The 12,592-nt window shown below is 45.3% G+C and overlaps 1 protein-coding gene across 1 annotated transcript in view; it reads left to right on the top strand.

Annotated features, from left to right (window-relative positions):
* The window catches only part of ttc13 (tetratricopeptide repeat domain 13), a 30,883-nt gene extending 18,704 nt beyond the window's left edge, over positions 1 to 12,179 (top strand). Inside the window, exons 15-23 of the mRNA XM_056294537.1 lie at positions 1,439 to 1,531; positions 1,807 to 1,890; positions 2,380 to 2,464; positions 2,737 to 2,846; positions 3,678 to 3,813; positions 4,473 to 4,552; positions 5,316 to 5,394; positions 6,887 to 6,966; positions 8,759 to 12,179. Coding sequence (XP_056150512.1) covers positions 1,439 to 1,531; positions 1,807 to 1,890; positions 2,380 to 2,464; positions 2,737 to 2,846; positions 3,678 to 3,813; positions 4,473 to 4,552; positions 5,316 to 5,394; positions 6,887 to 6,966; positions 8,759 to 8,873 — 862 coding nt within the window. The 3' untranslated portion in view covers positions 8,874 to 12,179. The remainder of the gene's footprint in view (positions 1 to 1,438; positions 1,532 to 1,806; positions 1,891 to 2,379; positions 2,465 to 2,736; positions 2,847 to 3,677; positions 3,814 to 4,472; positions 4,553 to 5,315; positions 5,395 to 6,886; positions 6,967 to 8,758) is intronic.
* Positions 12,180 to 12,592: the final 413 nt, after the last annotated feature.

Below are 12,592 nucleotides of genomic sequence, written 5' to 3'. Positions count from 1 at the left end.
TCTCTTCAAGACCTGTTTGACTTGTTCTGTCTGAAATGCAAAGATTTGCAGACTCAAAGAAGGTTGAATCAGTTCGTCTGGATACCACAGATACTCAGCTAAGTGACCTCTTCAGTCTAAACTGGCTGCAGGTATCCCCACCCTTATAAACAGCACAATACAATACAGCTGTATGACGACCGAAACCGACGACCGGTTTCATGTGCAGACATGGTAGTGACCATTAACTGCAGTGACTTATACACTGGGGTATTATACGATGGTACAACACAAGAGAGCTGAGGGCCCAGACACACCACACCGACTAGCGGCGACGAAGGCCAACTGTTGCGTCGCCTCACGTCACCTGCCATCTGGGCCAAAAAGTAGCACTTGAACACATGCTAGCTTAGCACCGATTCGCCAAGCTGAACAGCCAATCGGAGTGATCTCTCTCTCACCGATGGGCTCCGCCGATTCAGCATGTTGAATCGGCCGAAAAGCTGCCGACAGGGGTCCGACTAGTGCCAACAGTGTGGGACACACCGCAAAACCTAGGGTCACAGACGCCGACCGTCAAGCCTGGTGTGTCAGGGCTCCAACGTGTCAGGCCAGGACTCTGCAGTGTACACCCACCTACAGGCCAGTGGCCACTCTTTCAAGGACGAGGAGGTGCACGTCCTTGATAGCGAGCAACGCTGGTTTGAACGGGGAGTCAAAGAGGCCATCTATGTGAAGAGGGAACGACCATCCCTGAACTGATGGGAGGGGGGGCGGCTAAGAGTACATCTGTCATCATCTTACAATGCTGTGATTGCAACCGTCCCCCAGTCCCCTATGAACAGTACACCTGGCCCTTGTAACTCTAGTTAATGGTCACACCCATATTTACAAATGAAACTGATAGTTGGTTTGGGTGGGTATGCAGCTGTATTGTTTATAAGGGTGGGGACACCTGCAGTCAGTTGAGACTGAAGAGGTCACCCAGCAGCATCCCCGTGACCCTGAGAGCAGGAGAAGCGGGTTGGATAATGGATGGATGGCTTGATGGATGGATGTCACTTAGATGAGTGATGACACGTATCCGTCAGTAAACCCGTCCAGGTGAACTGACTCAACCTTCTGTGATCTTTTTACCTGGACTACTGAGCGTGCATCAAGACCATCTCTTCAGCACTTAGTTTCGAACAGCAGTGTCCTGGCCCGTTTGCCAGCTGGCGACGGTAAAAGCCTGGTTTTCCCACCACAGTCCTTCTTCTGTAAGGAGCTGGCACACTGCTCGCTCCGATGGGCCCGCTTCTTTCACATTCAAAGAGCTTTGCTGTTTTATGAGCTCATTTTATAATACCATGAGATCATACTTGTTCCTCTTGTCTTTATAACCCCAAAGCCAACCTTTCTTTATTTTAATTTTGTTGTGCGTTTGTGTGTGTGTGTACGTGTGTACATGTGCCTGAAGAATTGCGGATCCAGACCAACCAGTTCTGTGGCTCGACCAGATGCCCGCTCGGAGTCTCAGTCGAGGCTTCAACAATCACATCAACCTCATCAGGTAACACACCGGCCTCGGTCTGCTGCGACTCCGGGCTGTATTCGGTTACACACGGCTTAACTGACTGGCTTGTGTTGCTTTGTGTTAGTGTGTAACGTTAAAACCCGTCGTGGATTGTATCACATCGTCTGTAAAGGGCCCCCCCCCCTCCCTTTTAGAAAACGCTGACTTTCTGCAGAGTTTAAGAGGGAAGAGGGAAGCGAGCGTTGCCCGGGGGTGGTCTCCCTCTCGGGGAGCTTTCCTTGTGTCGACAGAATCTGTTTTTCTGTCTCTAGAGGGCAGATCATCAACATCAGATACCTGGCCTACTTCGACAACATCCTGGATTTCATTAAAGACCGAATACTGGTGTACCACGGGTGAGTTGCACTCCTACGCCACTCGGTGTTTTGCAGCGGGTTTCTCTGTCTTTCTGGGTGCTTCTGTCTGAAGGCTGCTGCATGCAGGGATGTCCTGGAAAGCCACATTTTAGTCACCCGTGGCGATATCATAGAATACTCCCGATCACACCCCGCCACTACGAGATACCCCCACAGCCCCCGGTTGTCTGGTTTCTGGGCGGGCTGGTGGCAGTTTGTGCCATCTCTAAATTAACATAAAATCCACTTTAATTGAAGGTGCCCTGCTGAAATCTATATTAAATACCTAACCTAGTCGGGACGACTCGGAAGAGTGGGGTAATTGGCCGGATACAGTTGGGGAGCAAAAGGGGGGAGAAATCCCCCCCCCAATAAAAAATGCAGACGACAAATTCATTGTAACATGTACAGCTGTACAACAACAACAACAAGACAAAGTGTCTCTCTTTCTTTCTTTCTTTCTGACTTGCTTGTTCATTTATCTTGCAGAGCCTACAACCCCAGAGGCTTGCTAGAGGTCCGCCAGGCTCTGGAGAATGTTAATAAAGTAGAGGATCTGCTTCCTATAATGAAGGTAGAGGGAGAAAAGGGAGAACAGTGAGGAGAGGGTATGAATGATGTCAGAATGAAGTGGGCGTGTCTCCATTCACTAAATGAAACATGTCTTCTCTTGCTTAAACCTGAGCTGCAGTTAATGGAGCTTGTGTATGGATGGATGGATGGATGGGTGTGTGTGTGTGTGTGTGTGTGTGTTTTGAAGCAGTTCTGCTTGATATTTATGTCTCGGACCAGTTCCTCAGTGAAAACCCAGAGCTGTGTGTGTGTGTGTGTGTTTGTTTCTTGAAGCAGTTCAACAGTAAAACCAGGGATGGCTTCACCGTCAACTCCAAGGTGCCCAGCATGAAGGACCCCGGGAAGGAGTATGACGGTTTCACCATCACTATAACTGGAGACAGGTGTGGTCTGCTACTCGAGTTGTTTTTTAGTGCAGTTTTCAGCTGCAAGCCTACTACTACTACTACTACTACTACTACTACTACTACTACTACTACTACTTTTGGCTGCTCTCTTTAGGGGGCGCTACAGCGGATCATCCGTTTCCATCTCGTCCTGTCCTCTGCATCTTCCTCTGCCACACCAGCCACCTGCATGTCCTCCCTCACCACATCCATAAACCTCCTCTTTGGCCTTCCTCTTCTCCTCTTCCCTGGCAGCTCCATATTCAGCATCCTTCTCCCAATATACCCAGCATCTCTCCTCCACACATGTCCACACCATCTCAATCTTGCCTCTCTTGATTTGTCTCCAAACCGTCCAACCTGAGCTGTCCCTCTAATATACTCGCTCCTAATCCTGTCCTTCTTCATCACTCCCAGTGAAAATCTTATCGTCTTCACCTCTGCCACCTCCAGCTCCACCTCCTGTCTTTTCATCAGTGCCACTGTCTCCAAACCATCTAACATAGCTGGTCTCACTACCATCTTGTAAACCTCCCCTTTAACTCTTGCTGGTACCCTTCTGTCACAAATCACTCCTGACACTCTTCTCCACCCACTCCACCCTGCCTGAATTAAAATAGCCCCCCCCCCCCCAAAAAAAACACTTCCCTAATTACTTGGTTTATACCATGTGATACACCAGTATGTATAGGCCTGGTACAGTGCTAGTTATCCGCAGTATGGTGCACCAGCGAGTTGTTGGGAGGAAATCTTGCCCCAGCTCTACCATCCCAACCTGTTGATATCAAGTTATAAAGTGCTTTGTGTGTGTATATGTGTGTGTGTTAGGGTGGGGAACATGTTGTTCTCGGTGGAGACCCAGACAACAGAGGAGCGGACCCAGCAGTACCAGTCGGAGATAGAGTCCATCTACAAAGATCTGACTGCCAAAGGGAAAGCCCTGATGCTGTCCACAGAACTGGGGGTAGGTAGGATGTGTCACTGCTGTGAGACAGTCAGACCCGTCCTGCATCAGTAATGTTACCACTGGGATTGCCATTGTGGTTTTCTGGAGCATCCCCTCGATGGCGTTGTCGTTTTCCAAGAAAGAACATAGTGCTGTGGATAACTCAAGTGTGCAGCCCGTATCACAACCCAGATGAAGGATCAGGTTTTTCACCCGGGGTCTGACTAATGTCGGTACTCATGGTGACTACCTAAGCGTTGGTTAGCTGCAAGGCAAGGCAAGTTTATTTGTATAGCACCTTGTCGTCGCAGAGGTCATTCAAACAAGTGCTTTACAGGCAAAAGATAAGCATTATAAAAGCACAGAATAAGATAAATAAAAGTACAAGACAAACTTTATAAAAGTGGAGACAAGTTTAAAACAAGAGTTGGTAAGATAAATAGAAGTGCCATCAAAACACCAAGAACTTACCCGTAGGCTGTTTTGAAAAGTAAGTTTTTAACCTGCGTTTAAATGTAGGTACTGGTTGTTTCCACTGTCTGCTGTTTGGCACTATTACAGTCTACCAGTGTCCCGATCCCTGGTGTGGGCTGGGGCTCGCAGATACAGTGACACTCCTGGACCTGTATATGGTTTTCTGGTGGACTAATATCACCCACTCTTCTTTTGTTTTTTAGGATGCAGATGCTGTGTGTAATCTCATCCTCTCCTTGGTTTACTACTTCTGCAACCTCATGCCTCTCTCCAGAGGGTCCAGGTACACTTTTTGATGAAATAGCCTCTAGGCACTGTGTGAAATTACTTGCCCCAATATTGTTTGTAGGTCCATGTGGGGAAAACCCGTTAGAGAAATACTTTGTTCCTGCACAAGGCTTTCAGGCTACTGATATGTAGTTTTGCAAGGATATCTTATTCTTTTAGCCTACCTCGGGCAGGTGTTATTTTGTCGGGTTACATCAACAGCATATAGGGCGTCCGGGTGGCGTGGCGGTCTATTACGTTGCCTACCAACATGGGGATCGCCAGTTCGAATCCCCGTGTTACCTCCGGCTCGGTCGGGCGTCCCTACAGACACAGCTAGCCGTGTCTTCGGGTGGGAAGCCGGATGTGGGTATTTGTCCTGGTTGCTGCACTGGCGCCTCCTCCGGTCGGTCGGGGCGCCAGTTCAGGGGGGAGGGGGAACTGGGGGGAATAGTGTAATCCTCCCACGTGCTACCTCCCCCTTGTGAAACTCCTCACTGTCGGGTGAAAAGAAACAGCTGGCGACTCCACACTCGGAAAAAAGCGGGGAGAAAAGGGGAGATCCCCCCCCCCCCCAAAAAAAATCAACAGCATGTGAACTATCTGGATAAAAGATGCTGTTACTACAAACTGTCAAATAATCTAAACTGCTCTCTAAATTCAATGTTTTATGTCATCAATCAACCAAATCTATTGGATTTATTTGTTCCACTGACTGCTCATTGACAGAGTGTCCCCTGGGTCGTTTCTGATGCTTCATTTTTGTGTCTCTTCTTCAGCGTGGTAGCCTACTCTGTAGTAATGGGGGCTCTAATGGCCAGTGGGAAGGAAGTCATTGGCAGGATCCCTAAAGGAAAGGTATTGTAACTGAATCATCACTGGCTGCTATATTAGTGACTAGCAGAGGTACCCGGCATTGTCCGGCGAAGATGTTCTCACCAAAACAACCAACACGATCTGATCTTTACGATATAATCGATGATGAAATATAGGATAATTTATAATGTGATACATGTGATAAACGAATCTCGAATAAACGAATGTTATTAACAAAAACTATCAAATGTCATAATTTTCAACTCATTCATCAGGCTTCTTTGCCAGCGTGTGTATTAGTCGCTCAGTGCTCAAGTGCCTCGGGGTAAACCATGTTGTGTGCCTTCAGGCTCGCATTGACAATGTTAGGTGTAGTGCCTCCCTTGATCACTGGAAGGATTTGCCGGAAGTCTCTCCAAAGCATTTAGTAAGGGAAACATATGAAAATCTGGGAACTAAATCCCTACCAAGAAATTTCTTCACCAATGTGTTTGTAAAGGTGTGTAATAGCATGTATTAAAATGTTGAAATTCACCTCCCGTGGGAAACCTCGTAAAAAACTGTTCAAAGTTGGGGTACCCAACCGATTTTCAAAAAATCGAAAATGTTTAATTTGGCCTTAAGTAACTTGTGAGGGGTCAAATTAGGGGTTTTTCATGATTCTGATTTCATGATTCAATAATTAGGCCTATTTACCATGGCAAATAATAATAAAAAAGAAACTAATTAAGCAACTTTTTAATTTACATGTACCCAGCAGTGGGAAGTGGGTGGGGGGTCTTGGGAGGGGGTGCTGCGATGATCAGGAAAAGTGGGTGTGGCTGTTTTTACACCAAGGAGTGGTTCTGATGAAAACCTAATACTTGCAATCAACTCAGAATCATGAAAAACCCCTAGTTTGACCCCTCACAAGTTATTTAAGGCCAAATTAAACATTTTTGATTTTTTGAAAATTGGTTATGGGTACCCCAACTTTGAGCAGTTTTTTACGAGGTTTCCCACAGGAGTTGAATTTCAACATTTTAATACATGCTATTACACACCTTTACAAACACATTGGTGAAGAAATTTCTTGGTAAGGATTTAGTTCCCAGATTGGTCAAATGTCTGATAAAATGCCCTTACTAATTGTTGGAATGCCTCTTTCGCAAATAATCAAATTTTTTACTTGGTTTTTGAAATATCTTTCGAACTGTGCAATCCTTGGAAAGTGCTGATTCTAAAGATACCTTTCTTTTTGTTCTACAAAGAGTATTTCTGGAGTTTTAAGTGAACATAAAAACATACACTCTCACTTTATATATATAGATAATGATGGTTAGTGGTGATGAGATGAATACACCATCTCCTAACTACTCGTGTCAAAGGCAGGTTAACCTGGTCAGTCAGCAGCAGCTATGCAGGGCTTGGCTCTCAGACCTGCTGTATATTACCTCATATATTGGTGCTGCATGTAGTTTCACATGATTGATGTACATTTTGTAACAGAGAACCTTTTTGTGTGTTTTAAACTGTTTGTTTGGCATGGACTCAGCTGGTGGATTTTGAAGCCATGACCACGCCCAGTCCAGAGAGCTTCAGTAAAACAGCAAAGAGTTGGATGAATCTCAAGAGGTAAGATGAACGTATATGCCCCTTTTCCACTACATGGTACCGGCTCAACTTGACTCGACTTTTTCGTTTTCCATTCCTGGAAAGTACCGACATTTTGGTAACTGTTACCACTTTTCTGGTACCACCTTTGTCGAGGTTCCAAAAAAACTAGCGGGTACCAAAATCAATGCAGACCAGCTACACTGAGGGGTACTATTACGGTAATGGAAAACGGCACTCGTCGAGTTGAGTTGAGCCGGTACCATAGTGGAAGAGGGGCATTAGTATTTTATTTGCTAATATCTCAAATAAAACTGGGTGGAGGGTGACACAGTGGCGCAGTGGTTAGCGTGGTCACCTCACAGCAAGAAGGTCCTGGGTTCGAACTCCGGGGTAGTCCAACGTTGGGGGTCGTCCTCTGTGTGGAGTTTTGCATGCTCTCCCCGTGTCTGCGTGGGTTTCCTCCGGGGGCTCTGGTTTTCTCCCACAGTCCAAAGACATGTAGGTCAGGTGAATGGGCTGTACTAAATTGTCCCTAGGTGTGTGTGTGCCCTATAATGGCCTGGTGGCCTGTCCAGGGTGTCTCCCTGCCTGCTGCCCAATGACTGCTGGGATAGGCTGCAGCATCCCGCAACCCTGAGAGCAGGGTAAGCGGTTCGGATAATGGACGGAAGTCTTGGCTGTGATTTCATTGAGTACGTTTACATGCGGTTGAGAAATGTGATTATTAGGAGTTATCAGTTTATGCCAATATTTCAACAGCTGTGTAAACATGGGTAATACAATTACTCTAATAGCTGTGTCTACATGACTTTGCAAAGTCGCTCTATGCTCCATGGAAACAGACCATTAACTGCCTCCCTCCATCGCTCGATTGTTTAGGCTCTACAGTGGATTTCCCTCACTTTAACTTGTATGCAGTTTTGTTTTTTATATAACTACAAAACATAACTACTGAAAGTAGATGGATATCATCACCAACTTGTGTTATTTGTACCAGGGTGTTCAAGAAGTGCGAAGACTTCTTCGACACCCTGGCAAGCATGTTCGTATAAAACTGGGTGATGGACTGATAATTGCCACCTATGCATTCCAAATGAGGGCTGTTCACCCATGGCGGCCATTTTTGTTTTTATTTGGGATGTGTGACTTGCCCCTGACATGCAAGTTTCAAAAACTGAAAGAAATCAACTAACATCCACATGCATCAAAAGATGGAAAGATTGGGCAAAAATTCAGGAGCCTTGTGGGCATCTGGGCAGTGTAGCGGTCTATTCCGTTGCCTACCATCATGGGGATCGCCGGTTCGAATCCCTATGTTACCTCCAGATTGGTCAGGGGTCCCTACAGACACAATTGGCTGTGTCTGCAGGTGGGAAGCTGGATGTGGGTATGTGTCCTGGTCGCTGCACTAGCGCCTCCTCTGGTCGGTCGGGGCTCCTGTTGGGGGGGGGGGAAATAGCGTGATCCTCCCACACGCTACGTCCCCCTGGAGAAACTCCTCACTGTCAGGTGAAAAGAAGCTGCTGGCGACTCCACATGTATCGGAGGGTGCAGCAGCGACCGGGACTGCTCGGAAAGTAAGCGTAATTGGCCGGATAGAATTGGGGAGAAAAAGGGGAGGAGGACCCCCCCCAAAAAAAAATCAGGAGCCTTAATTGGGTTTTGTATACGTCGATTAAGACTTTATACCAGTTTTGGAAATCAGATAAAAATGTTCACGTAGTCTTCCGTTAATTGCAGTATTAACACGCTCTGGGTATAATTAGTGTGAATGTGCACTCATTGTGTGGTCTGTTTGCTTCTTCAACAGTTTACCAAATTGGTATCAGAGTCTTCCGTCGGTGGCAGAGACCTTTCCCTCCACAAGAGCAATGATAGAGGTCCTCAATACTGACTCGGCTTCACACTGTGCGAAGACATCCTAACAGAACTTCTACACAAGACGCGAGTCTGTGAAGATGCACTAATGGAACTTTTACACTGGGCGAAACCAAAGGAGAATTTCCTTCTGCATCGTACACCAACTTGGCCTGGGTTTCTTTAAAGCATTTTAGCAGATGACATCACTGACTCATTAAATCATCATCATCATCATTAAATTCATCACCAGAGAAAATGATGGAACTGCTCGATGCTAACAGGAAGCTAGGCCCAGCTAGGTACTTCACTCCAACACAACCTTTGGATTGTTACAATAGATTTTCCAAAAATAGTTAATGTATGTGTTAAAAAAAAAAAACACCCAAAAATTGAATCCAAAGCCTAGCGCACAAGTCTAAACTGCAGCTATACTTAACTTGAAGAAACGTAAAAGTGGGTTTTTATCAGGCTTCATGCAGTAGGATTTCTGCTCGGCCCCCTTTTCCTTTTTCGTTTCTCTCGCTGTCTCTTGGCCTCTGCTTACAGGCCCTGCCCAAAAACCCAAAGCACAAAGTCCACTGCTTAACTCATCAGCGCACACAATCTAATGCTGTTCCATCTTAATTCTTAGCTTTATATGAGTTTTTTTTACAGTTTTAATATTGAACTCCCCTTTCACATCGGAGGAGGTGAGGCACACTGACACCGTTGAGACCTTTGGGTATTCATTGACTACGTTTACTTGATGTTAGAAAAAGTGGATTTGTTGTATTAGTCTGACGAAAACTGGACTTTTAAAATACATGTAAACGTGTTAGTCCGACTGAAATCGTATTAAATCGAATTTCTCGAGGTGGGACTAACACACCTAGATACTGCGGTTGGGGATCGATTCATTCTGGCATGTATACGCTTCAATCGGCCCCGAACTGGCCTAGGCGTTCTGCGCATGATCCATAGTTCCCATGGCGCGCTTTCATCCAGTAGCAACCAGCTGAAAGGGCGGGGGGGGGGGGCATATCGCCACCTACCGTACCGGGGTCAGACATACTACAGTCAATAAATCGATTCTCCCCCGGTTCTTGTATACTGGGACAACGACAGTATTCCAATTACATGGCCTAATCGAGCTGTAACCGTAGCTCGACTTAACTGTGCATGTAAACGCAGTCACTGACTCCTGTAAAGATATATCCATACTACCTTGGTGCTACCTGGAAAAAACGTCAAAATGAAATTTTTATGATTGTAAATTGGCACTTTACACGTATTGGCTTCTTTTAACCACCCTGCTCTTTGTATCCCAAACAATCCAGCATACCTGTGGAGAGATTTAAAGCACGTTCTGAAGTAAAAACCAACATCAGGGTCATTCTACTCCATGTGGAAAACTTGAACATATTAAGGATGAAAGCAAGCAGACACTTTTATATTTATATTTAGTTAACATCAGCAGGTGTTGACCCACTTTTAACTTGACCAGGAAAGATCCGTTTACTCCCAAACTCATCAAAGGAGGCTTGTTCCTGGCTAACTGCACAATCGGTAATGCTGGAGAACTATCTTTCTATTTAGGACCTCTAAGTTTACAGTTTCTTGAGTGTAGGATTTTTGTACCTTCATAAACCATAATTCACAAACCTTTGGCCTCCTTAGTGAAAGAGATATTGGGCTGAATTGCTAATAAAAAAAAATCAGTCAATAGGAGAAGTCTGAAAGAGTTGTAGTAGTCTGGGATGAGGTTCAATCCATTTGTAAAGCCGAGATCCCATTGAAACGATGACTTCATTTCCATTTAAGTTCACAAAGACGCTCGTGTCGCTCTCGGCTCCTGCACGTCCTCATTGCTCTCGTCTGCTCTGGTTCAGATCCAGATGAGTCCTTATGGTTGGATAAAAGCACACTAGTGTCCCAGCTGTAACATTTCTTTGTTTTGCTGTGAAAAGAATGTGATTTTAAATGGTCTCTTTCCTCCTCTCGGGATTTTTATGTCATCTTCTTAGCCTCTTTTTACCTAATTTGTTTGAGACGTTATTGAATCGACCTCATTTGAACAATTATTTTCAGAAGTTCACTAGGAAGCTTTTTTCCCCCCAAAATATTGATTAACATTTGATATGCACTCAAGTGTTTTTTCCCTCATAACGTTTCAGGCAGAAAAACTTGCCTGGTGCTTCACAGGTCTCTGGGGGAGTTGGTTTCTTAAATCTTACTAAGGCCATGTATGTAAACATCAACATGGAACAGGAGCTCATGTCCCTCTGTTGGTGTCAACCACAAGATACCAGATGTGTGCATCTTCATATCCAGTCTACAAGCATTGCTGATGATAAAGCTAGAGTATATCACATGGATCCTGCAGGGATGGGCAGTGTGATCCAGAAAGAGCCGGTGCAGGTCTTTGTTCCAACCAAGCAGTTACACACCTGATTCTATTAGTCAACCAATAGTCTTTGCTGACGACATTGATTTGTAGACTCGGGTGTGTAACTGCTTGGTTGGAACAAAGACCTGCACCGGCACTGGCCTTTTCTGGATCATGTTGAACCATCCCTGCGGGGAACAGCTGTTTATCTTTCTGAGTATCACAGATAACTTTGGTACACCCCAGCAGTCTCATTTGAGTTTCTCATATTTGATGTAGGAGTTGTCTGCATCCTCAGAGAAGGAATTTGTTATTTACAAGCACCAGCTCATAAACTAAAGACTTGAGTGTCCAAATATCGAAGACATTTTTTTGTGCTTATGTGTCTTGTGTGTAATCTAAATGGGTTGGATAGTGACTCGCCGAGGTGATTAAAAGCACAAGCAGAATAAAACTATGCTGCCTGGTTAGTTGGAAGTCGTATAATCCATCAGGAGGGGTTCACCTCGCAGATCAGATTATAGCAGACTTTTAATGATTTGTTACTGTGAACTGTTTGATTTAGGGGCCTTGAGACATCTTAAAAAAAAAATAAAAACGTCAAAACTTAAGTAGTTCCAGCTTGAATTAAACCAGCAATTCTGAGTCCCAAGAGGTGGAGCAGTTTGGCCTCTGTTGGCACATCTCTTTATTATGGAAAATAAAGACACATCAGGATGGGAGGAATGATGTTAAAGAAAAACATGCCGTTTGAGCTCTGCCATGCAACACTTATCAAAAACCCCTCAGAATAAATTATTATTATTATTATTATTATTCTCATGCAAGTCTGATTGTGCTGAGAGAATGGGTTCGTCTCATCTCTCGTTCTACCTTTTTACAAACCAGTCATTTCCACGAACAGGGCTTTTAACAGGTTAATGTCCCAACTTTGAGTTTGAAACTTGGAGGAGGCGGAAGTTTTTAATGAATGGGAACATTCAGTGATCAATAAAACAAGTTGACAAATGTGAATATTCTGATTGTTTCTTGTATTTGTTTGACTTGTTCCTTCCAGTCATGTTGGCGATGGGAGACATGGAGGGCCGACGCAGGTGGAGGAGTCGGTGTATTTATGGCCTTCAGTCACAGGCTCGCGGGATTTTATGGGTAGCTTACATAGAGGGAATCACGCTCGCTGTGTTTTCATTCATTCATTCATTCATTCATTCATTCATCTTCAACTGCCTGTCCGGAGTAGGGTCGCGGTGGCCAGCAAGCTAAGTAGGTCACTCCAGATGTCCCTCTCCCCAGCAATGCCCTCCAGTTTTTCCTGGGGGATCCCAAGGCATTCCCAGGCCAGATTGGACATGTAGTCCCTACAGCGAGTTCTGGGTCTACCACGGGGTCTCCTCCCAGTTGGCCGTGCTCGGTAAAGGT

This window comes from Lampris incognitus, chromosome 15, assembly GCF_029633865.1.
Source record: "Lampris incognitus isolate fLamInc1 chromosome 15, fLamInc1.hap2, whole genome shotgun sequence".
In the NCBI taxonomy this organism is placed as follows: domain Eukaryota; kingdom Metazoa; phylum Chordata; class Actinopteri; order Lampriformes; family Lampridae; genus Lampris; species Lampris incognitus.
This window is presented reverse-complemented; position numbering and strand designations above follow the sequence as displayed.